General features: G+C 39.0%; 1 protein-coding gene and 1 non-coding gene across 3 annotated transcripts in view; both read right to left on the bottom strand.

Moving 5' to 3' along the window:
• TANGO6 (transport and golgi organization 6 homolog) overlaps positions 1–25,725 on the bottom strand; it is a 184,537-nt gene that overhangs the window by 143,775 nt on the left and 15,037 nt on the right. For both annotated transcript variants that reach the window (XM_061387714.1, XM_061387715.1), the window contains exons 3-7: positions 24,286–24,402; positions 22,620–22,761; positions 20,550–20,686; positions 14,508–14,670; positions 10,706–10,788 (exon numbers count right to left, since the gene is read on the bottom strand). In XM_061387714.1, coding sequence (XP_061243698.1) covers positions 10,706–10,788; positions 14,508–14,670; positions 20,550–20,686; positions 22,620–22,761; positions 24,286–24,402 — 642 coding nt within the window. The remainder of the gene's footprint in view (positions 1–10,705; positions 10,789–14,507; positions 14,671–20,549; positions 20,687–22,619; positions 22,762–24,285; positions 24,403–25,725) is intronic.
• TRNAG-UCC (transfer RNA glycine (anticodon UCC)) lies at positions 7,684–7,756 on the bottom strand. The gene has a single exon. It is a non-coding gene; the product is annotated as a tRNA-Gly (tRNA).

Here is a 25,725-nt window from a genome sequence, read left to right as displayed (position 1 = left end):
CAACCTCTGCAAAGTAGGTCTGAAGCTCCCAGTGGCACCATGGACAGCACCTCTGTGTGGCCTCCTCTTCCTTCTACTAAGAAACTTATATAGCCCCTTTCTATCAAGGTTGCCATAAATCTTCAGGGCCACAATGTAGCCAGTCTCTTCTAAGGACAGCCCCCTCCTTCCAATGTCTTGCCTCACATGCAGGTTAACAGTGTGGTCTGCACCTGGCATCTAACATTACCTGCCATTTACGCTCCCAAAGTGAAATCTGGTCACTTTCCCCTTAATGTGGATGTTCCACATCCCTGACTTGTATCCAGAATTCAGTGAACCACAAAGGGACACGGAAGGCTGGGCTGATTCAGCCAATGCTGCAAAGCGATCTCTTGGTGCCAGCACTGACGAGGACCAAATGCACTAGGGGGAAAAAACCCTCGCAATGAAATCACACCACAGATGGAAAAAACTGTTGGGGCCGGTTTTCCTCCTAATCGCGTGCACACTAGGCTGGTGACAATACCAACTGAAGAAGCAACAAAAACACAATAGGTAAGTTGTTCCTGCCCAACCAAGGGGAGGATCTGACTGCCCTACCTCTGTGCTCTAATACCCAAATGTTGTGGAATTTCCTTGGACTATGCTTATATGCAGTCTCTTTCTAGTGCACAGTCTTCCCTGCTCACTAGGAGGCAAAGTGGGATGGGGATTCAAGTTCTGAAACACAATCTAATACTTGTTATCTTATTTCTTCCTGTGATAAAGATGTTCCACATCATTTGGAAGTTTCCTTTTTTTAGCAGTAAAACTATCAGGTGTGTTACACATAGGATTGCTTGTAAATACTTCCACTGACCTGTTGAGAGATTTAACATGAATCAATTGACTTCTCTGAATCTTAGTTTCCTTATCTGAAAAATAAAGTAGTAGTAGTAGTAATGTTAGTCACTCAGTCATGCCCGACTCTTTGCGATTCCACAGACTGTAACCTGTCAGGCTCCTCTGTCCATGGGATTCTCTAGGCAAGAATACTGGAGTGGACTCCCATTCCCTTCTCCAGAGGATCTTCCTGACCCAGGGATCAAACACGAGTCTCCTGCATTGCAGGCAGATTCAGAAAAATAAAGAGGTTGGTTTAATCACACTTTAAAACTCTTCTCTATCTTATCTAGCATTCTCTGACTGGACTGCAAGTTTGCTCATGGTGGTCTATACTTTTCTGGTACCCCAGCCACTGAGCAGTAAGACTAGTTGAAAAAAATGGACCATTCCTCCCTACCCCCAAATATTTGAAACACTGACTCTTGAAACACTTGCCTAAGATATAATAAATTTCTAACCTTTCCTCACATGCTCTCTGTTCCATCAGTTCTGAAGTTAATACTCTAAAGATGAAATCCTGTTTAGCTGAAAGGTTTCCTGGTACCTCAAGGGTACTTAAGGTATCTGTACAACTAGGGATCACCAAACAAAATACCAAGAGATGGGAAAGCTAAAGCAGAGATGGGAGAGACAGACTCTTAAGGTATCTTTTTAATTATTTGGTATGAAAAAGCCTCTCTGAGAATAAGTGAAAAATGGTGCTTTGAAGAAAAGTGGAATTTCTATAACAACTTGTGACTTTTTCAGTTTCAGTATAAATGCACAGGACAAGACACAGGGGCAAAATAAGAGACCAGTATGTATCTAGTAAAACCAAAACAGCTCAGAAAAGATTAGACAAGGAGACAGATGGGTACCAATGACCCCACTGGCAGCCTTGGGATTTCCTCGTTCCTTTTTGGGGATTTCCACATCCATTTAGGAATGCATCTTGGCCTACTATTACAGATCCAGCCCTGGGAAGAGGCGTCTGTGGTTAAGCCTCACAATCCTTCATCTAAATCTAGAGGACTACTGCTCTGACAAGTAAGAGAGGCATGTTTCTGGGTGCTCTTAACTGTAAATCACACTCTACTGTAACTCTTTCTTTGCTTGATTGGGAGCTCCTTGAAGGTAGCAGCTGATTCTTAATCATTTCCCTACTTGTAAACTGAGCAGAGTGGCATTCAGTAGGTACTTGGTAAATTTTTTGGCATCTGATTGACTGAATCAGAGTGAACAAAGTAGACTGGATACTGTTTACTTTCTCAAAAGTTGTATTTTTGTGGGAAAGTTACAATGCCCTCTCTATTTTCATTTTTTCTTTAAACAAAAGCTGCAGCATCTAGAAATTATTAGTCAATGCAAATTAACTAAACAGAATCACAGAACTTCAGCCATGGAAGGAAGAGCAGATTGAATAGGAAGTTTGATTTTATTCTATTGACTTGTTCAGCATCTAGCTTCATGTCTGGAGGGCTGAATTTCTCTGGAACGATTGACTGGAAATCTGAATCTAAAAAGAAAGGAAAAACTGGGAGGAAACAAACAGTCAAAAGTATTAAGAATAAATATGTGTTTCTGTTTCAAAGCAAAACAAAACAGAAAGCAGCCCTCATGTGCTCATTTCATAGACTTCCATCATATTGTTAAACACATCCCTTACACACCCCTGCAGAGTAGCTGCAAAAGCACCGGGAAGCACTGAAAGAGCATCTGGTAGTCCACTGGTTTAGACTCCAAGCTTCCAATGCAGGGGGTGTGGGTTCAATCCCTGGTTGGAAAACTAAGATCCTACATGTCTTATGGCCACAACCCCCCAAAAAAAACATAAAACAGAAGCAATATTGTAACAAATTCAGTAAAAACTTTAATTGAAAAAAAAAAAGGAAACATGGGTGTGAACTTTGTTTCAGCCACCTATATAGTTGCTCAAATCTACACAGTAAGTGAACACATTTAAACCTCTCCAGGTCCCAGTTTCCTCATGTATAATGTAGGCATTAAGCTTTTAGCATAAGCACTGATTAAGATAATTCATGTTAAAATATTTTATAAAATTTACAGCCACGTGCAAATGTTAAATTTAGTCCTAAATATTTTATTATTGTTGCTGCTACTGTAAATGGAATGGTTTTCTTAATTTATGGCCTTATCTTCTGCAGAGATGTACGTGTATGGAAATACAAATATGATGAGGCTATTCAGAATCAAGCTGACTAAATCCTAACACTGAAATTCAGTACAGGCTGGAAATTGATTTTACCCCTGTTAAAGATTAAACTAGTCAAATGCTGGCTTCTAAAACATCCCAGTGATCCTTTTGATTAGTAGTGTTCCAGAATTTCTAATGCACTTACTGAGTTTAATTAAGACTTGTAAGAAGCAGAAGAACCAAGCAAGTTACTTAATATAGTACTTTGCACTGTTCATGCTTTCAGAGCATAATGCATAAAATAGTCTTTTAAAAAAAGTTTCCCTGAACCAAAAAGGAACTGATGTTTTTTGAGCACCTATTATAGAATATAATAAGCCTACCAAAAGTTACTTTATTCATCCAGTAGGCAACCCAAGTGTCAAATTTAAGTGACCTAACATCACCTAGATAGTCAACCCTGGAGCCAAATTCCAATCTTAAGTCCATTTGACTCAAAAAGCCAAGTGCTTTTCACTACATTATACCACAGAATCTGAACTGCAGCATTTAAAAAATTTACTGTTTGAATCTCCCACATCCTTGAAGGATTTTTTTTTTCCAGTCCTCTGCATGTTATTCAAGGTTACAGTTCAACAGGAGACGGAAACATCCAGAAAGAATGACTGCCTTTAGGGAGCGTCCACAGGTGAAAGGGAGACTAATGTCTCACTGCAGAGCCTTTGGCACTTATTAAATTCGTACCTTGTGCAAATATTGTCTTTCTAAACAAAGAAAGAGTAAGAGAGAAAGAGAGAAGGAAACATTGGTCCCGGGACCAGCTCTGCCACTCACTCGTATGGTTTGGGACAAGTCACTTCACAATCTTTTGGATTTTGTTACCTTTACTGTAAAAGGAGGGATTAATTTGTCAAAACCCAAAGAATGTACCACATCAAAGGTGAACCTTAATGTAAACTATGGACTTAGGGTGATATTGACATGTCAATATCAGTTCATCCACCATGACAAATACACCATCCGGTATAGGATGTTGACACTGGGGGCAGCTTTGCACATGTAGGGGCAGGGGATACATGGGAACTCTATACTTTTCACTCCATCTTTCTGTGAACCTAAAACTGCTCTACAACATAAAGACTATTAAGAAAAAAAAAGGATTACACTAAATAATTTCTAAAATTCCTTCCAGCTCTAAGATTGTAATATTCTAATTTACTTCACACAAATCATTAAAAATTCAGAAGGAGGAATAAACTGGTCAATCTTTCATTAAAAATTCATTAAGATTAGATGCAGGGGTGGGGTGGGACAAAGACTTGGATAATTAAAGTCAAGATTTCCTAAACCTGGAAACAGAGAGATAAAATGGAAATGAGAATGTAGAAAATAAACTAGGTCCTTTCTAGCCTTTCCAATCCTAAAACTTATTCTGCCATTAGGGAGTCTTGGGCAAGCACAGTGAGGAATAAAGAGAGGCAACATCCCTCCACCTCCAGTATTGGATTCTGGCCAGTTCTTTTAAACGCAAGAAATGTGCTTATCAGAAAGAACTGGAATTCTTTTTTTGGCTGTGCCACACAGCATGAGATCTTAGTTTCCCTGTCAGGTATCAAACCAGGCCCCCTGCATTGGGAGTGGAGTTTTAACCACGGAATCCCAGGGAGTTCCCAGAACTGGAATTCTTCTATCCTGTCCTACCCAGAACCAATCTCCATGCCATCTGGGCCGCTCTTCACCTCTGTACGTAAAGAAAAATACACGAATGAATCCCTTTCATACCAGGGAGGACAAAAGAATATAAACATTCTAGAGATCAGGCTCCAGACACTCAGAGGCAGGAGACAGAAAGGAATGCCACTGAACTAAAAGCTATTTGAGAGGCATATACCTTTTTTAGCTTAATTTTACCAGAAATAAAGCACACACATAGAAATGATGACAGTTATTTATGCAGATCAAGTACAAGTGGCTACGCCAAGTTTTCACTTCAGTTCGCCCAGCACCTGTATATATACTACCTGTCCTGCTAAGAACTTTCCCCCTGGCCCACAAGGGTCACCCGGCTCCAGCCTGTGCCGTATGTGAAGGATGCGAGTACAAGAAGGCCTTCCCTTGTCATTGTTCCTGCCATAAAATTTTCATTCAGAGAGCTGGTAGCTGATTCCTTTAAATACCAAAATGTATTTACATTCTAACAATTTTGGAAGGAATTATATCTAAGATGAATTATGTGTAACTCTTGCCTTCTTAAACAAAGTACACTGAACACAAAATACTTTGTTTTTCAACTGATTATATACCCTTTGGGGGTATATTTTTGTGTCTCCTTTCTTGATCTTCTATGCTGTTGTCCCTGTGTCTTAGTCAGTCTAACTTCTGTTATTTCTAATTCTGCTGTGGTCTTTAAAAGATAAACAGTCTGATCAGGACTGCTTATAAAGCAGAGATGAAACTGGCTCTGAGGACTGAGGGACTCTGAGTAAGACTAAGAGAGCAGCCAGTTGGACATCTGTCATAACACAGGTGACATGGGATGTTAAATTCGAAATGTCAAGTAAAGCAACAAGATAAAATGGACTTAAAACTCCAAAGTAAGACATCAGACTTTGATGCAATCAAGACTATAAAAACTCCTCATTCGGAAAGAGGGAAGGAAAGATCAAAGGTGTGGAGACCGAGAAGTGACTGATGAGGAGGATTTCTTCAGAAAAAGCTGCTGGTGACAGTGAGTCCCACTCCACAATCCACCAATAACAAAAAGATAATAACCCAATATAAAAATAGGCAAAGGCTCTTAGAAATTTCTCCAAGGAAGACATGCAAATGGCCAGTAAGCACATGACAGGCTGTTCAACATCATTAGCCACGTTGTTGTTATTTAGTTGCTAAGTCGGGTCTGATTCTTTTTGTGACCCCATGGACTATAACCTTCCAGGCTCCTTTGTCCACGGGATGTCCCAGGCAAGAATACTGGAATGGGAAGCCATTTCCTTCTCCAGGGGATCTTTCCAACCCAGGGACTGCACCTGTGTCTCCTACATTGCAGGCAGATTCTTTACCACTGAGCCACCAGGGAAGTATGTATGCCTCATTAGCCATGAGGGAAACATAAATCAAAGCCAAAAAAATATTTTTAAAAAACCATCAAACACTGAAGAGTCAACTACAAAAGATGACATATTATATAATTTCATTTACATAAAATATCCAGAATAGGCAAATCTATAGAAATAGAAAGTAGATTAGTGATCACCTAGGGTTAGGGGCAAAGCAAGGAGAATGAGAGATAGCAGCTAATAGATATGGAATTCTTTAGGGGCATAAAAATATTCTAAACTCAGATTGTGGTGATGGCTGCACAACACTGTGAATGTACCAAAAAAACTGAATCAAGCATGTAAATGGGTAAATTGTGTGGTATGTGAGTGCCATCTCAATTAGTCTGTTAAAAAGACAAAAAGAAAGAGAGCAAACACCAGAGCTGGAAACATTCCCAAATGCCTCTCTAAAATTAAAACACCCTCTTGTACCCTCTCTTGTTTCCGAGTGAGTTGCTGGATCAATTCAACCACCCCAGATGTTTTCCTTGTTTCCTGCCTTTGAGCTGTACTCTATAATTTAGTATTAGCAGAAAGTTAATAAAGACAACATACTCTTTGTTGCTCAATTTTACCCCATGTTTACCATTTTCCTCCAACATACACATTTTCTCTGTTTTCCCTCTGCAGCTGAGCTGTCAAAACCTTGTAGAGGGAATAATTACCCTTCTGTACCCCTTCCTGCTTTCAAGACGGTCCCAGTCCTTGTGCATAATCAAGTGTCTACAGCAAACTAATGTTTTGCCTGCCTCTTCAGGAAGTTTTTACTTCACTCAACTGTTCACTATGAGGGGATTTTCCCCCCTCATGGGGGGCAAGAACAGGAGAAATGGACAGGACTCACTATTTCTCCATCTCTTTGATTTTTAGAGGCCAATTCACTTGCCAGAAAGAAGTTGTCTTGCTTTCTTTTTCTTCAAAAGCAATTTGTTGACTTCCACTGAACACTGTGAGGAGGAGTTTGTACCAAAGTTTAGTCAAAATTAGTCCTATCCCTACCAGCACTTTCAAGTCTTTCTAACATTCCACACCTGGCTATTTTACTATTTTTCATCACAGTATTTCTTAGCTGGAATATAACTGAAGATAATCTTTCTAAAAGTTATTTGGGCCTTGTTCTTTAATTCAGAACTTTTGCTTTCTAGACTGTTCTGTATAATTTCTTGTCTTCATGTTATCTGAAAAGTACTTGCCTACTAACAGGTAGAACAGGATATAAGAACTTCCTTTTCATAAGTCTCTAAATGAGGCATTAAATAAAAACAAACAGTATTATAGCCACTAAATCATCATGTCTTGTTTTATCCATGAACAATTTAATTCTGTACTTGTGTGCCAGGTCAACGTTATGAAGGTTATACACTATTTTTTTCAACAGCAAAATTTAATAAAAGGTTAGTAAACATCAAACTTTAGGAAAAGTGACTGTTACAGAGAATGAGTTTGGAATGTTTAAGCAGCATGCATTTATATCTACCAATTTATTAGTATCATACATAAAGCATAAACCTAACCAAACCAGAAGCATCTGCCTTCCCTTTGGGTTTTTTTGGCCATGCCACATGGCATTTGGGATCATAGCTCCCCGACCAGGGATTGAACCTGAGCCCCCTACACTGGAAGTACAGAGTCCTAACCACTGGACCACCAGGGAAGTCCACATCTGCCTTCTTATCTGAAACAACATGACCTAAGATTAACTTTATACCCTTATACACTGCTGGGAGCAATGTAAAATGGTACAGACACTTTGGAAAATGATCTGACAGTACCTCAAATGATTAAAACACAGGATTACCATATGATACAGCAATTCCACTTCCAGGGATGAGAAATAAAAATGTATGACACACAATAACTTATGCATGAATGTCCAGAGCAGCATTATTCATAATAGCCAAAATGTAGAAATAACCCAAATGTCTACCAAACGGTGAATGGATAAACAAAATAAGGTACAACCTACAACAGAATACTATTCAGCAATGAAAAGGAGTGAAGTACTGCTTCATGCTATAATAGAGATGAACCTTTAAAGCATCATTTTAAGTGAAAGTGAAAGTTACTGAGTTGTGTCCGACTCTTTGTGATGCTATGGACTATACAGTCCATGAAATTCTCCAGGCCAGCATGCCGGAGCAGGCAGCCTGTCCCTTCTCCAGCAGATCTTCCCAACCCAGGAATTGAACCAGGGTCTCCTGAATTGCAGGGGGATTCTTTACCAACTAGGCTATCAGGGAAGCAAGAAGGTAATCACAAAAGACTACATACTGTATGATTCCATTTATATGCAGTGTTCAGAACAGGCTAATCTATATTAGACAGAAAGTAGATTAGTGGCTGCCTAGGGCTGGGATGTGGGAAGTGGTGTAGATTTCTTCTGAGGTAACAAATGTCCTAAAGCTGACTGTGATGACAGCTGCACATATGTGTGAATATTCTAAAAGGCCAGTGATTTGTAAATGGGTAAATGTATATTATGTAAAATATATCTCATAAAGTTGTCTAAAAAAAAGATTTACTCTAATGCAAAAGACCATCAATTGATGACAAATAAGAGTATGTTAGATATTCATAAGATTAAATATTTTACTTACAATAAAAAGGGCCAAAATGCTAACTCATGCAACAACCTGGATGAACCACAGAAACACAATGCTAAGAGAGAAAAAGAAGCCAGTCACAAAAGAACACATGTTGCATGATTCCCTCATATAAAATATTCACAAAAGGCAAATCCAAAGAGATATAGAGCAGATTAGTGGTTGTTAGGGATTAGAGGTGGAACAAAAAGTGACTATACATAGGCACTAAGGATCTTTCTGGGGTGATAGAAATGTTAAAACTGCACTGTGATGAGAGTCTCACAACTCTGTAAAATTACTGAAAAATCACTGAATCATATACTTAAAACATTACTTTTTGATCTGTAAAGTATATTTCAATAAGGCTGTTTTATAAAAAAAATTTATTCTAAAAACATTTTAAAGAGACAAATAACTCAATTATAGGAAAAGGAGTACGTCAAGGCTGTGTATTGTCACCCTGCTTATTTAACTTATATGCAGAGTACATCATGAGAAACGCTGGAGGAAGCACAAGCTGGAATCAAGATTGCCGGGAGAAATATCAATAACCTCAGATATGCAGATGACACCACCCTTATGGCAGGAAGTGAAGAAGAACTAAAGAGCCTCTTGATGAAAGTGAAAGAGGAGAGTGAAAACGTTGGCCTAAAGCTCAACATTCAGAAAACTAAGATCATGGCATCCGGTCCCATCACTTCATGGCAAATAGATGGGGAAACAGTGGAAACAGTGGCTAACTTTACTTTTTTGGGCTCCAAAATTACTGCAGATGGTGACTGCAGCCATGAAATTAAAAGACGCTTACTGCTCGGAAGGAAAGTTATGACCAACCTAGACAGCATATTCAAAAGCAGAGACATTACTTTGCCAACAAAGGTCAGTCTAGTCAAGGCTATGGTTTTTCCAGTGGTCATGTATGGATGTGAGAGTTGGACTGTGAAGAAAGCTGAGCACCAAAGAATTGATGCTTTTGAACTGTGGTGTTGGACAAGACTCTTGAGAGTCCCTTGGACTGCAAGGAGATCCAGCCAGTCCATCCTAAAGGAGATCAGCCCTGGATGTTTGTTGGAAGGACTGATGTTGAAGCTGAAACTCCAATACTTTGGCCACCTCATGCAAAGAGTTGACTCATAGGAAAAGACCCTGATGCTGGGAGGGATTGGAGGCTGCAGGAAAAGGGGACGACAGAGGATCAGATGGCTGGATGGCATCACCAACTCGAAGGACATGAGTTTGAGTAAACTCCGGGAATTGGTGATGGACAGGGAGGCCTGGCGTGCTGCAATACACGAGGTCGCAAAGAGTCGGACATGACTGAGCGACTGAACTGAACTGATGATAATTCCACGTTTAACTTTTTAAGGAACTGCCAAACAATATTCCCAATGCAGCTTTACCTTTTTACATGAAATATAATTCTGAAAGCTATTTACTCTTGTAAATGTTTTTAATAGTATGATATCATTATAAATGCATTGAAATAAACTTTAAAGAAGAGTATTTACCCCAATGCCATCTGGGCCTAACAGTAATGGATTTCATTTTTGTCAAAAATATGTATTTCATATATATTTAAGATTATAATCATAGAGAACACATAATTTGTATAAATATTTTTTCACTTTTACTGTATATTTAAGAAGTCATTTCCATAACTCATTTACTCAAACTTACTTCTTCATGATGATGATTCTATCAAAAATTATAAAGTAGATTCAATATTATCATACATGTTTAGGAAGCCTACAGTATTGCAAATACCTTTGTAAATTTCTTCTAAGGATATGCTTTCATCACTGGCATATGCACTTAAGAGAATCTGAACTGCTTAAGATTCAAAGTAAATGATAAAATTAACAGCTTATAGTTTCCAATTTTCAAAGTAAAAAGATTTTGATGGTTTGGAATTTAAGATTAGTAATTCCAATCTTGAAGAATCAGTTTAAAAGGCAAAATTATTCTAAAAGACTAACTATAAATATTAACTAAAAATATTAGTGACTTAAGTTACCAACCTTATATATATCCTCAATACATCTGCCAAGTTGTTCTTCTGTCACCAAAATGGTTCCTGGCACCATGTCACTCTCTAGAATCTCTAAAGGACAAAAAACAAAATTACTCATGCTCAGTATCTCAATGAGCCTAAGGAAAAATGCTTTACTAGAAAGTTTGGGAAGTTAACAGCTAAAATTAGAAAATCAACATGGTTATAATACAGCACCATTCAAATACAATATTTCACAGACTGTTTCACTGATTACAAACATGCATTGTTATTTTATGCATCAATAAGAAAGGGGAAAAAAAAGCATTTCCAAGTAACCTATGAAACATTATCACTTAGAATTCTAATTCTAAATTAATGAATGGGAAGTTGGAGATTAAATTAATGAAAATGGCAGAACCAATAGTTGTATCTGGGTTACTGGTACACAGATGTTCATTATACTATTCTCTGTATATGTATTTGAAAATTTCCCTATAAAATTTAAATTTTTTTAATTTAAAAATTTTTAATTTAAATTTTAAAAATATAAAAATTTAAAAGCTGAACTTTTAAAACAGAGCTTTTAAAAAAAAATTAAGAGAACTTAGATTAGATTTATTTTACACAGTTTTGTTATATATCGTTCTTTTTTTTCTTTGCTATTCTGCATAGCATACAGGATCTTAGTTCCCTGCCCAGAGATTGAACCTGTGCCCCCTACAATGGAGGCATGGAGCCCTAGCCACTGGACCACCAGGGGAAGTCCCTATCATTCCTGATAAAAGCTAAATAATTGGAATAAACATGATAAAGAATTAAAACTTCACATTAATTAGTGTCCAACTCTTCTGAAACATTTTTCGTATCTGTGTTGTGCCATAATATATTGACCTCTGAGCCACAGAGTGCAGTGATGTGATATCCTCAAGAGCCCTTGGTTTTATTACTGTCATCACAATTTTCTTCAAAGTCACTGACATCCATTCTACAAGTTTTAACACTCACTTGCAGACATAAACAATACCACAGTTGCTACCTGGCCAACAATGATAGTGAGATGCATCTAGATATTAGAGTTACTACCATGTGAAAGAGATTCCCAAAATAAAGTTTTTTTTATGTGAAAAAAAAGTGCATCTTGGAATTGATAAAATATGGTAATTCATCATACTTGCTACATATCCCTAAAAAATGTGCTGCAATATGAAAAACAAATAAGAAAGCGTATGCATTAGATTGTTTTTCCAGTGGCAATGATGGGGTTTACGTAAAAGATCAGTCATATTCTAACTCAGTCCTTTTTGTTATCAACAGATGTTATATGCAAAACATGTAGCTGGCATTACAGATGTAACCTAACGCATGAGAATGCCTGGTAAAGAGATGCCCAATAAATATTCTTTGAATGAATGAATAAGGCCCAGGACAAAAATAACTGACCCACAACTGGACTGACCCACAGCTAGGCCTCCCAAGCATTGTGCTCTAGCAGTAGTGTCAGTCACTCAGTCATGTCTGACTCTTGCGACCCCGTGGACTATACAGCCTGCTAGGCTCCTCTGTCCATGGAATTCTCCAGGCAAGAATACTGAGTGGGTTGCCATTTCCTTCCACAGGGGATCTTTCCAACCCAGGGATTGAAGCCAGGTCTCCTGCACTCCAGGCAGATTCTTTACCACTGCACTACCTGGGAAGCCCTAGTGCCCCAGCCCAGGGCTCAAACCGGAACACAGACTTGAATTACCTAGTGGGCCAGTTGAAACAGTGCTGGGCACAACATCAGAGTTTCTAACTCTGTAGGTCTGAGGCAGAGCCCAGAAAGTTGTTATTTCTTATAAATTCCCAGGTGATGCTGATGCTTCTGCTCTTGGGACCACACACTGAGAACAACTGCTCCAGACTAAAGGAAATACCTGGTCGGTCACAAGCAAGATAAATAGATTAGGAATGAGGTATGCTCTCGCATGAAATTAGATATAAATGAAGTCCTAGGCCTTGATGATGAGTGCCAATAGAAATAATACTTCATTTTTTGAGGAATACACTAATCCCAGACTAGATTTCTATTAAATACATAAAGGAATTTTAATTATTTATTCAAATATCATGTTTATGATGTTTGAATAATCACAAGTTTCACTTCACCAAAGCTCAATTTGGTGAAGCTTTACAAGCACAAGAATTAGGCTTTCTTTACACTCACCCACTGAATATTCACTGGAAGGACTGATGCTTAAGCTGAAACTCCAGTATTTTGGCCATCTAATGCAAAGAACTGACTCATTTGAAAAGACCCTGATGCTGGGAAAGACTGAAGGCAGGAGGAGAAGGCAACGACAGAGGATGAGATGTTTGGATGGCATCACCGACTCAATGGACATGAGTTTGAGTAAACTCCAGGAGTTGGTGATGGACAGGGAGGCCTGGCGTGCTGCAGTCCATGGGGTTGCAAAGAGTTGGACACAACTGAGCAACTGAACTGAACTTAAACCCCTCTACACAGATTCAGAAACATTTATACTATAAATGACTTCTATACAAAGTCTACCCAGAACTGAACTGGGCTTAACCACACATCAATTTTTCTCTTTATTTTTAACCTCAGAAAATACTATTATGGAAAGGTTTTGTTTTTTTTTTAAACTCACTAAAAATGCTGAAATGATACTCTGTATCCTAGCACTAACCTCAATAAAGCATGAAAATATACAGAGGGAAGTGGTTAAAAGACATTAAAACACAAGGGAGGGAGGCTCAAGAGGGAGGGGAGGTATATATACAGTTATGACTGATTCCTGTTGTAGGGTAGAAACCAACACAACACTGTAAAGTAATTATCTGCCAATTAAAAATAAAAAACAAACACACTTAAACTCTCTGGCCAAATCTGGGAAAATCTGAGCATCAAAATGAATATAGGAATATTCAGTCATCCACTGAATCTGTTTTTAAAGAGATGAGCCAAGGAGAAAAGAAAAGCTCTTCCTTACAGAAGAATATCAACTAACAAAATAGAAACAATTAAAAAAAAAAAAAAAAGAACGTCACCATTTTACTGGCAAAAATTATCAGGGGATACCAAACCACAGTATGAAGGACTGTTTGGAGACAGGATATTCACACTGTCTCATATGTCGACCATCCCCTAGATTATTATTAATTAAAAAGGGAGGAAGGTATTTTTACAGTGGAGAAATCTGGTTGCTACCACCTTAATCAAATAATCACATTTAACTTCACTAATGGAATAAACTGATGACATGTGTCCATAATCTGATGGACTGAAAAATAAAATCGTATACAGTATTCCTGACAAAATGTTTAACCTGGATCTAATCATGAGGAAACAATTAGACAAATACAAACTGAAGAACTGTCTATAACCTGGGCTTCAAAAGTGTCAGAGTGAAAGACCATTAGGGATCTGTTCTACATTAAAGAATTAATGTAACAAGTAAATGCAATGTAATTTTAAAAAAACAGATATAAAGGAAATTCTTCAGACAAATAAGAAATCTGAATAAAGTCTATATATTAGAGGATGTCTGCAACTAATTCTCAAATGCTTCAGGAAAAAAAATATGTATATGTATAGGAAGAGAGAAAGAGAAAGTGAACATGCCAAAATGTTAATTATGTGAAGTATACAGGGATGAGACAATGTATTCTTCTTAGAACTTCCATGAAGTAGATTTTTCAAAATAAAAAGTTGAGGAGAAAAAAACAAAACTAAAGACACTGAACTACATAGACTTAAGTCACTTAAATCCAAAACACGGAAGAAGGTCCTTTAGAGGGACCCCAAACCACCAGACTTCCTTGTTTACCTGCTGTATTTAAACATCGATGAAGAGGAGCTAACACGGGCTGAAGTAAGTACTTGGCTGCCAGCTGTGGCTGTTCTCTTGACATAGTTATAAAGGTTGTGGTGGCAACTCTCTGAAATTGTCGTGCTGCCAATTTATCTTGAAAGTGAAATAAATCCAAAATCTAAAAGAAAAATTCCCTAAGGTAAATACCAGGCTCTTTGTAAGAAGCAACAACTAAGAAAAGAACACATTTCACATTAATTTCTTTACACCAAAAAATAAATTCACTGCAGTAACACTGATCCAACAGAACTGTTTGGTTTTTTAATTAAGTTAACAACCCAGCACCAAAGGGTATGAGAACTGAAGGAGCTATGTTTTTATTAAACAATTTTATCAGATTTATAAAATATGTGTTATTTGTAGAAAATCTGGAGAATAATTTTTAACAAAAAAAATTAAATTCCAAATTACTATAAACACTTTTGGTTTATTTTTTCCAATATGTTCCCTGTATAATTCTTTCCTCTTTTCAACTGAGACCATACTTAATATTCAGTTTTGTGTATTGCTGAAACTTCCTCATATTGTTATAAATTCCTCAAAAATATTATTTCCAGATATTCAGATTTTCTCCCAAATTTTGCTATGATAAATAGCAATTATGGGGTCAAGGCAAATAAATATATTCAGAATCTGAAGAGCCTGTCAGATCTGACCAAGGGTCTACTTTATTCTCAAAAAATAAACTTAAAAAACAAAAACCAAACAAACCAACCACTGATATCTCATATTTGAGTCTAAGTACCCAACAGAAAAGATCATTCTGTTCCTGGCTTAAAAGTGACTCAAATGTTTTGTAGACAGGAGAAGCCACTGTCCCAAAACTGTATGTGACCTGTGATGCTGCCAAAAACAGGCTCAGCAATACTAAAACCTATGACTTGATTGTCTCATTTTCTTAAGTGCCAAAATTATAGCTACTAGTTTTAGAAAATGTTTACTCATCATTGCAAATAACTTTATCCTATAAGATAATTTCTATTTAGTATCTTCCAGTGTAAGATTTTACATCATGATATTTTTTCCCATGCATGCTTCCCTGGTGGCTGCGCGGGCGCCAGAGGGCCTAGAGGAGTTATTCCACGTTCAAGGTTGGGAGGGGCGGCGGTGAGGAGATACCCCTCGTCCAAGGTAAGGAGCAGCGGCTGCACTTTGCTGGAGCAGCCGTGAAGAGATACCCCACATCCAAGGTAAGAGAAACCCAAGTAAGACGGTAGGTGTTGCAAGAGGGCATCAGAGGGCAGACACACTGAAACCATAATCACAGAAAACTAGTCAATCTAATCACACTAGGACCACAGCCTTGTCTAACTCAATGAAACTAAGCCATGCCCGTGGGGCCACCCAAGACAGGCGGGCATGGTGGAGATCTGACACAATGTGGTCCACTGGAAAAGGGAATGGCAAACCACTTCAGTATTTTTGCCTTGAGAACCCCAATGAACAGAATGAAAAGGCAAAATGATAGGATACTGAAATAGGAACTCCCCAGGTCAGTAGGTGCCCAATATGCTACTGGAGATCAGTGGAGAAATAACTCCAGAAAGAATGAAGGGATGGAGCCAAAGCAAAAACAATACCCAGCTGTGGATGTGACTGGTGATAGAAGCAAGGTCCAATGCTGTAAATAGCAATACTGCATAGGAACCTGGAATGTCAGGTCCATGAATCAAGGCAAATTCGAAGTGGTCAAACAGGAGATGGCAAGAGTGAACGTACATTCTAGGAATCAGCTAATTAAAATGGACTGGAATGGGTGAATTTAACTCAGATGACCATTATACCTACTACTGCAGGCAGGAATCCCTTAGAAGAAACGGAGTAGCCATACTGGTCAACAAAAGGGTCTGAAATGCACTACTTGGATGCAATCTCAAAAACGACAAAATGATCTCTGTTCCTTTCCAAGGCAAACCATTCAATATCACAGTAATCCAAGTCTATGCCCCAACCAGTAATGCTGAAGAAGCTGAAGTTGAACCGTTCTATGAAGACCTACAAGACCTTTTAGAACTAACACCCAAAAAAGATGTCCTTTTCATTATAGGGGACTGGAATGCAAAAGTAGGAAGTCAAGAAACACCTGGAGTAACAGGCAAATTTGGCCTTGGAATACGGAATGAAGCAGGACAAAGACTAATAGAGTTTTGCCAAGAGAATGCACTGGTCATAGCAAACTCACTCTTCTAACAACACAAGAGAAGACTCTACACATGGACATCACCAGATGGTCAACACCGAAATCAGACTGATTATATTCTTTGCAGCCAAAGATGGAGAAGCTCTATATAGTCAACAAAAACAAGACCAGCAGCTGACTGTGGCTCAGATCATGAACTCCTTATTGCCAAATTCAGACTTAAAGAAAGTAGGGAAAACCACTAGACCATTCAGGTATGACCTAAATCAAATCCCTTATGATTATACAGTGGAAGTGAGAAATAGATTTAAGGGACTAGAGCTGATAGAGTGCCTGATGAACTATGGACGGAGGTTCATAACATTGTACAGAAGACAGGGATCAAGACCATCTCCATGGAGAAGAAATGCAAAACAGCAAAATGGCTATCTGAGGAGGCCTTGCAAATAGCTGTGAAAAGAAGAGAAGCGAAAAGCAAAGGAGAAAAGCAAAGATATAAACATCTGAATGCAGAGTTCCAAAGAATAGCAAGGAGAGATAAGAAAGCCTTCTTCAGCGATCAATGCAAAGAAATAGAGGCAAACAACAGAATGGGAAAGACTAGAGATCTCTTCAAGAAAATCAGAGATACCAAGGGAACATTTCATGCAAAGATGGGCTCGATAAAGGGCAGAAATGGTATGGACCTAACAGAAGCAGAAGAGATTATGAAGAGATGGCAAGAATACACGGAAGAACTGTACAAAAAAGATCTTCACAACCAAGATAATCACAATGGTGTGATCACTCACCTAGAGCCAGACATCCTGGAATGTGAAGTCAAGTGGGCCTTGGAAAGCATCACTACGAACAAAGCTAGTGGAGGTGATGGAATTCCAGTTGAGCTATTTCAAATCCTGAAAGATGATGCTGTGAAAGTGCTGCACTCAATATGCCAGCAAATTTGGAAAACTCAGCATTGGCCACAGGACTGGAAAAGGTCAGTTTTCATTCCAATCCCAAAGAAAGGCAATGCCAAAGAATGCTCAAACTACCACACAATTGCACTCATCTCACACGCTAGTAAAGTAATGCTCCAAATTCTCCAAGCCAGGCTTCAGCAATACGTGAACCATGAACTTCCAGACGTTCAAGCTGGTTTTAGAAAAGGCAGAGGAACCAGAGATCAAATGGCCAACATCTGGTGGATCATGGAAAAAGCAAGAGAGTTTCAGAAAAATATCTATTTCTCCTTTATTGACTATGCCAAAGCCTCTGAGTGTGTGGATCACAATAAACTGTGGAAAATTCTGAAAGAGATGGGAATACCAGACCACCTGATCTGCCTCTTGAGAAACCTATATGCAGGTCAGGAAGCAACAGTTAGAACTGGACATGGAACAACAGACTGGTTCCAAATAGGAAAAGGAGTACGTCAAGGCTGTATATTGTCACCCTGCTTATTTAACTTCTATGCAGAGTACATCACGAGAAACGCTGGGCTGGAAGAAGCACAAGCTGGAATCAAGATTGCTGGGAGGAATATCATTAATATAATATAAATATCATTATATTAAATTTAATATCATTAAATATCATCAAGAGGAACTAAAAAGCCTCTTGATGAAAGTGAAAGTGGAGTGTGAAAAAGTTGGCTTAAAGCTCAACATTCAGAAAACGAAGATCATGGCATCTGGTCCCATCACTTCATGGGAAATAGATGGGGAAACAGTGGAAACAGTGTCAGACTTTATTTTGGGGGGCTCCAAAATCACTGCAGATAGTGACTGCAGCCATGAAATTAAAAGACGCTTACTCCTTGGAAGGAAAGTTATAACCAACCTTTCAATAGACAGCATATTCAAAAGCACAGACATTACTTTGCCAACAAAGGTCCATCTAGTCAAGGCAATGGTTTTTCCAGTGTTCATGTATGGATGTGAGAGTTGGACTGTGAAGAAAGCTGAGCACCGAAGAATTGATGCTTTTGAATTGTGTTGTTGGAGAAGACTTTTGAGAGTCCCTTGGACTGCAGGGAGATCCAACCAGTCCACTCTGAAGGAGATCAGCCCTGGGATTTCTTTGGAAGGAATGATGCTAAAGCTGAAACTCCAGTACTCTGGCCACCTGATGTGAAGAGCTGACTCATTGGGAAAGACCCTGATGCTGGGAGGGATTAGGGGCAGGAGGAGAAGGGGACGACAGAGGATGAGATGGCTGGATGGCATCACTGACTCGATGGACGTGAGTCTCAGTGAACTCTGGGAGTTGGTGATGGACAGGGAGGCCTGGCGTGCTGCGATTCATGGGGTCGCAAAGAGTCGGACATGACTGAGGAACTGAACTGAACTGAACTGAACTGATGCTTCCCCATGAGAACGTGAAGACCAGCATAACAACTGAATGACTTTCTTTACACTGTACTCCAAAAGGCATATCTTACATCTAAAAGCATGTGGAGTGGTGACTAAGAACACTCCTTCCACATTTTCACCTATCAGATTAACAAAGAAAAGTTTGTTAATACAATATTGTAGAGTAATAAATAATAATAAATAATAATAAAAAATAAAAATTCAAAAAAGGGGAAAAAAAAAGAAAAGTTTTGTAACACACTGTGTAGGCAACGGTGTGGGAAAACAGATCCATATGTATCAATCAAAAATTTAAATAAATATACTTTTTAAGCCAATCATTTCAATTCTAAAAATTTTCCCTATTAACTGGAGCATTGTAACAGCAAAACAATAGAAACAATTTAAATGTCCATTAATAGAAAGCTGGTTAAATAAATTATGGTACATAATATGATGAAATACTATGCACCCAAGAAAAAGAATGAGACAGCTTAATATGAAATGATCTCCAAAGTACATTGTTAAGTGAAAAAAGCAAAACTGAAAAATAGTGTGTGCAGCATATTATCATTGGGTAAAAATTAGAATATAAAAACAAATACATACACATATAATTGTATACACATTATTCACAGATTGTCTCTGCAAAATAAATAAGAAACTGGTACAGAGACAGGAGAGAGACATTTTTCCACTTTCCCTTTTGTGCTTTTTAAAATTGTACAGCATACTAATTTACCTTTTTTATTTACTACATATTTTTTAAAAAATAATTAAAAACACAGAAAAGATAATAAATATGACAAAACTAGTTTTATATTCCAGTTTTGAGGGCAGGCTAGTCAGTTACTAATGATGAAAGTGAAAGTCACTCAGTCATGTCTGACTGTTTGCAACCCCATTGATACAGTCCATGGAATTCTCTAGGCCAGGATACTGGAGTGGGTAGCCTTTCCCTTCTCCAGGGGATTGTCCCAACCCAGGGATTAAACCCAGGTCTCCCACACTGCAGGCAGATTCTTTACCAGCTGAGCCAGAGGGGAAGCCCAAGAATACTGGGTAGCCTATCCCTTCTCCAGGGAATCTTTTCAACCCAGGAATTGAACCGGGGTCTCCTGCAGTGCAGAAGGATTCTTTACCAACTGAGCTATCGGGGAATCCTAACAGATCAGTCTCTCCCACACGTTTTTAATGTTATTAAGAAAGTCCTTCACTGAATAATAAACAGTATATTAACTCAATACTGTTGTTGTTGTTTAGTCACTAAGTTGTATCCGACTCTTTGCAACACCATGGACAGACAGGATTTTCCAGGCAAGAATACTAGAGTGGGTTGCCACTTCCTTCACCAAGGGCATCTTCCCCACCCAGGGATCAAACCCGCGTCTCCAGCACTACAGGCATTTTCTTTACCGCTGAGCCACTGGGAAAGCCCCTAACTCAATATTAGGTGAACATTTAAAGTCCTCTTTCTATAAATAAACAGATAATCCTCAAACAGACAAAAGAAACACGATTTACCTGGGGGCAGATATCTCTATAATAATCCTCTGGTGAAAGAGACTGCTGGGGACAAGAGGCCAAAATCTTTGCAATCAAGTCACACTTCTTCCAGTCGGCAGCTGTGGCCTCAGCATCACTCCCTCCAGCCGCCCCAGCTGTCAGCAATGGATACAGACGTCAAAAATTCATAGCACCTCACCACATAAGGTCCTTAAATTAGAGGAGAAACTACTTTTTTCCCTATTGAAAGTCGCTAATTTCTTCTGTAAGATAAACTACCTCTTCGTACTTTCGTTTTGATGTTGGTCTCTGGCAAGTTCAGAGGAAAAAAATAGCACTCAACCATTGTAATTAGAGTACTCATATTATCTGAACACTAGTTTCTTCTTTGTGCTTATTACTGACATGTTTTAAATGATTAATATTTCTATTATTCTGTCTCTTTATATGCATGTTGTCATTCAAACTGCCTTAAACTAGAGTTAGGGAGTAACAGGTATCAGATTTACCTAACCCCCTTAGAAAAAAATATGTAAATGGTGGCTTTCAGACACTGGATAAAAGCAGCCCAAGATACTGGTCCCTAAGAGCAGGGAAGCAAACAAGGTGAGCCCCATGAACACCCTAGCCTACTACCTTGAGAGAGGTTTGTTTTTTTTTTCTGTCCATACGACGAGACATGTAGGAACTCAGTTCCCTGACCAGGGATTGAACCAGTGCCCCTGCACTGGGAGCATGGAGTCTTAACCACTGGACCACCAAGGCAAGTCCATAGAGAGTTTTGAGGCCACACCACAGGTAAAGGAGAATCCAATGAAGCCTGCTATGCTGCTGAATTAAAGAAGAAAACACAGTTCAGAATTCAGGGACGTCAACACAGCTAGAGCTTTTCGGGTAAAACAGCAGACAGGAGAAAGCTACACAAAGAGGGAATTCCAGAGATCAGCAGAGGAATCCTCTCTCAAGTCTTCTGCAGAGTATGGCGTGTGTGTGTGTGTTGAGAGAGAGGGAGAGCAACAGAGAGAGAAACCCAAGGCAAGAAACACCAGAAAGGAGTAGGGAGAACAATCCCCAGCGTTCATGCAGGGCTTGGAATAGTTAGTGTTCCTACTGGTGAGCATGGAAAGCCTCTTAATACATACAGAATCAAGTAAAATCCCAGAAAGGTATCACTTTAGTATTGGTGCCAAATTACCTTAAATTAAAGGCTGTTATCCACCCACAGTAACAAGGTTTAAGAGCCAGAACTGAAGGACTCAAACTGATATCAAGAAAATTAACCGCATCCTAGCACAAAGCCCAACAAAGGAATACAACAAAATACAGCATTCAGCAGTGTTAAATTAAAACGCCCGCTATCCATTCAAAAATTACCAGGCACATCCATTCCAGTGAAATATTTTTTAATATAAGGATTATGGTTAGAAAAAATATCAGAAGACACCTGTTCAAAATGTTCCAAGTGGTTGCTTCTGGGGATGGGAAATGGAGTGAAAAGCCGCTAAGGACTGCTATTTTTCTCTAAAAGTATTATAGACCTATTGATTCTTTAAATTATGTGCATATATAATTTTGTTTAAAAGTCAAGAAATATAAATTAAAAACTACTACCATACTTAGTATGATAATTAACATTTCTTCTCTTAATGAGGACTAAGAGAATATAACTGGAAATGAATCTAAAATTTCATTCCAAAGCTTTTATCTCTTGGGTATCTCAAACTGGAGGAGAATGCTTTTGTATTTTAAAGTCCTGAGGTGAAGTACTCTTAGGACCTCTGGCCTTTTCCACAGAGAATTTCTTGGTTTCTATAGGGTTTACTTAAACTTTCTGTACAATGTTTTCCTCTGGTATTATAACTTATTTGAAACAATCGATAATATTATGCAACATGAGCAATGTATCACAACTATTTTGGGGGAAAATAGCAAGAAAATGAGTTTTTGGAAAAGGAGTTCATTAAAGTTTAAATTCCTCACGCCCCACAAAGGCACAAACAAAGCCTAGTCTACATCAGGTTTTACAGTCAAAGGCTAGAGACCAATAAAGAAAAGTGGATGCCGAAGTAACAAACGTCTATTTCTTACCACCTGCTCCTTCCAAAATGCCCCGGACTACTGCCTGAACACCGCTGGGTCTCATCAACCTTTCAGAGAGGAGCTGCCCACACAGACGCCGGAGCCAAGCTGGGGCTCGACACCTGTCTTGCATCTTCCCTTCTGAGCAGGACTGAAAAACGAAGGGAAATGTGTGAATGAATGTCAGCGTAATGGATAGGATTTTTTTTGTTTGTTTTTCAGATAGGATTTACAGTCCAATCTGAAATATACAAATATACTGAGTCAGACTGATAATTAACAGTACGCTATACAGACTTCAAAAAGGCAAAAATTTTTCTTTTAAAAAAAAGGGGAGGGGAGAGTTCTCTGGTGGCCCAGTTGTTAGGATTCCTTCAACTAGGATTCCTTCGACTTTCGCTGCCATGGCCTGGGTTCAATCCCAGGTTGGAGAACTTAGATCCTGCAAAACCATCATGGCAAAAAAAAAAAAAATTTTTTTTGTAAACATTTATAAAATCTCTTCAGCCTCATTTTTAATTTTAAGGAAGTAAAAATACAGTGAAACTTCTTCAAAAAAGTATCAAGTGAAATTTCAAGCCCAGAAATATACAAATGTTTGTGAATAAAATATAGACTTGGGGGACACAAAATCCATGTAACCAATCTGAATACAGTCCTTCCAATCAAATGCAGCTTCCAAAGAAGACTCACCACTAAGAGGAGAGTCTCCAACAGTGAGAGGGCATTCCTCTCAGTGTCTAACAGTTAATACAGTTAACTGTTTTGAGCCTTCATGCTTTAAAAAAAAAAAAAAAAATGTATTTATTTGGCTGAACCAGGCCTTAGTTGCAGCATGTGGGATCTAGTTCCCTGCCCAGAGATTGAATCCAGACCCTCTGCATTCAGAGCACAGAGTTTTAATCCCTGGACCACCAGGGAAGTCCCATCCTTTGGACCCTCATGCTTTACTCACCTAAACTCGTTACTAAAATTTAGGTACTAAAAGAAAATAGGTAATTCCAGCTACATCACCAAATTGAATCGTTCTGGAAAAATAATCACTTTTAAGGAAAAAAGAAACTATATTATGCTGAGCAGTATACTATTACGTTTTTACTCTAAATTCCTTGACTTCAAATACTCCATTCAAAGAGTAAGATGTCCAAATACTTTTGCCAGAAGAATACTGCCAAACAGCCAAATTTTAGTTTAAAAAAAAAAGACCCAGTTTGAGAATGAATAAAGTATATTTTTGTCATAAGCCCTAAAAAATTATCACAATATTATTGGGAAAAGTGTCCATTTTTCATTAAAAGAAAAATCCCTTAAAATTATCCCAGAGGTCGGTGTAATTTAGTTTGGCAAATACCAATTAACAATCTAAAAGATGAAACAGTATTCAACTAGACTAATTTCCAGGAGAAGACAGTTGTTTAGTCACTCAGTTGTGTCCAACTCTTTGCAACCCCGCAGACTGTAGCCAGCCAGGCTCCTCTGCCCATGGGATTTCCCAGGCAAGAATACTGGGGTGGGTTGCCATTTCCTTCTTCAGGGGATATTCCCCACCCAGGGATCAAACCTGGGTCTCCTGCATCACAGGCAAATTCTTTACTGCTGAGCTAGCAGGGAAGAAGACAATACACTACACTCTATCATTAAAGCTTCACCCACAAGAATCCCCAGGTGTGCATACCTGGGGCGGTCCTCCCTGGAGGATAAGTAATTCTCGGACTGCTAATGGCTGATACACTTGATCCAAGATGTCTCTTAGGGCCTTCTTCGATAGGGCTCTTTCTTCTTCAGTTAACACCTAAAAGAAACATGTCCTTGGCTTCTGTGAGATAGAAACCAGGCAAGCAATAGAAGGTAATGCTCTGCAACAGTGAACAAAGATGCTTGTGAGGGGAGCAGGAGGCCGACTTCTTTTGCCTTTTTTTTTTTAACTTTTTATTTTGTATTGGGGTATAGTCGATTAACAACGCACTGATAATGTCAGGTGGACAGCAAAGGGACTCAGCCATTTATATACATGCATCCATTCTCTCTCAAACTCCCCTCCCATCCAGGTTGCCACATAACACTGAGAAGAGTCCCATGTGCTATATAGTAGGTCCTTGTTGGTTACCCATTTTAATTCTTTTGCCTCTTGGTTTCCTTCCATTCAGAGGAGGCTATAACAAGGAAACACTCCTGGCCCCCTCTCCATTCCCTCACCCACTTCTGGGCAGGAGACTGCATCCACTCATCTGATTGTTGAGTTCTGGCACACACAGCTCGCTCCTCTTCAGTCTCTTGGGCGTGAGCGCACAGTCTGTTCTGCTCTTCTGTGCCATAGATTTTTCAGGGGCATGTCCTCTGCATTGGGGCAGAAGGAGCTGCAGTTTTCTAGAACTCTTTAAAACTGGGTGAGAAGTGCATCTCATTGTGGAATGCACTGTTAGGAGACCCATGGGTCTCTCTCTATAGACCTTCCAGCTCTGCCTTGATGAGTAATAAAGGTGACATTCTGACTTGTCATCTCTTACTCTGTTAACTGTCTTTTCACTCATTCAGAATCTGGGCAGCAAAGAGGGTGCTGTTTAATTGGGTCCCTGCTCCAAGCCACAACAGACTGACCCCCTTTGGGAGCTTCACAGTCAAGACTCAGAATCCTGCTCAATACAATTTAGTAAATTGTGATGCAGATGCTGATCAGAGCAGGAGCTGTTGCGGGACTTGTCCAGCTTCATACTGTCCACTCACCATGTTTCCCCTTCTCCTTCCACCCCATCACTTGGTCCTTTCTGTGTTTCCCTTTTCTTTTCTCTCTTCTGCCTGAGACCTCTGGGTACTGCTCAGCTCAAACAACAGGCATAAGACCTGCTCCAGACCCCTCATCTCAAGGAAGTGCAGGTAGCAGGCACTGATGGAGCCGTCAAGACGCACACCCTGTTGTAAAGAGCACAGAGCTCTGCTCTGCAAAACATAAGGGCGCTGGAGGAGACCATAATTTCATGTGACTACTCAGGTGATAATGGCTTTTAAGTGTTTTCTGTTTTATTTTCTTTTGTGAGCACAGGGAGAACAAACAGAAAAGGAACAACTTGGAGGGTGACATAGAAAGGCTGACAGAAAGATAAGTGAGTGGACATGA

This window comes from Bos javanicus, chromosome 18 (assembly GCF_032452875.1).
Source record: "Bos javanicus breed banteng chromosome 18, ARS-OSU_banteng_1.0, whole genome shotgun sequence".
NCBI classification, from domain to species: Eukaryota; Metazoa; Chordata; class Mammalia; order Artiodactyla; family Bovidae; genus Bos; species Bos javanicus.
Note: the sequence above shows the minus strand (reverse complement) of the source record. Positions and strands in the feature narration are given on the sequence as shown.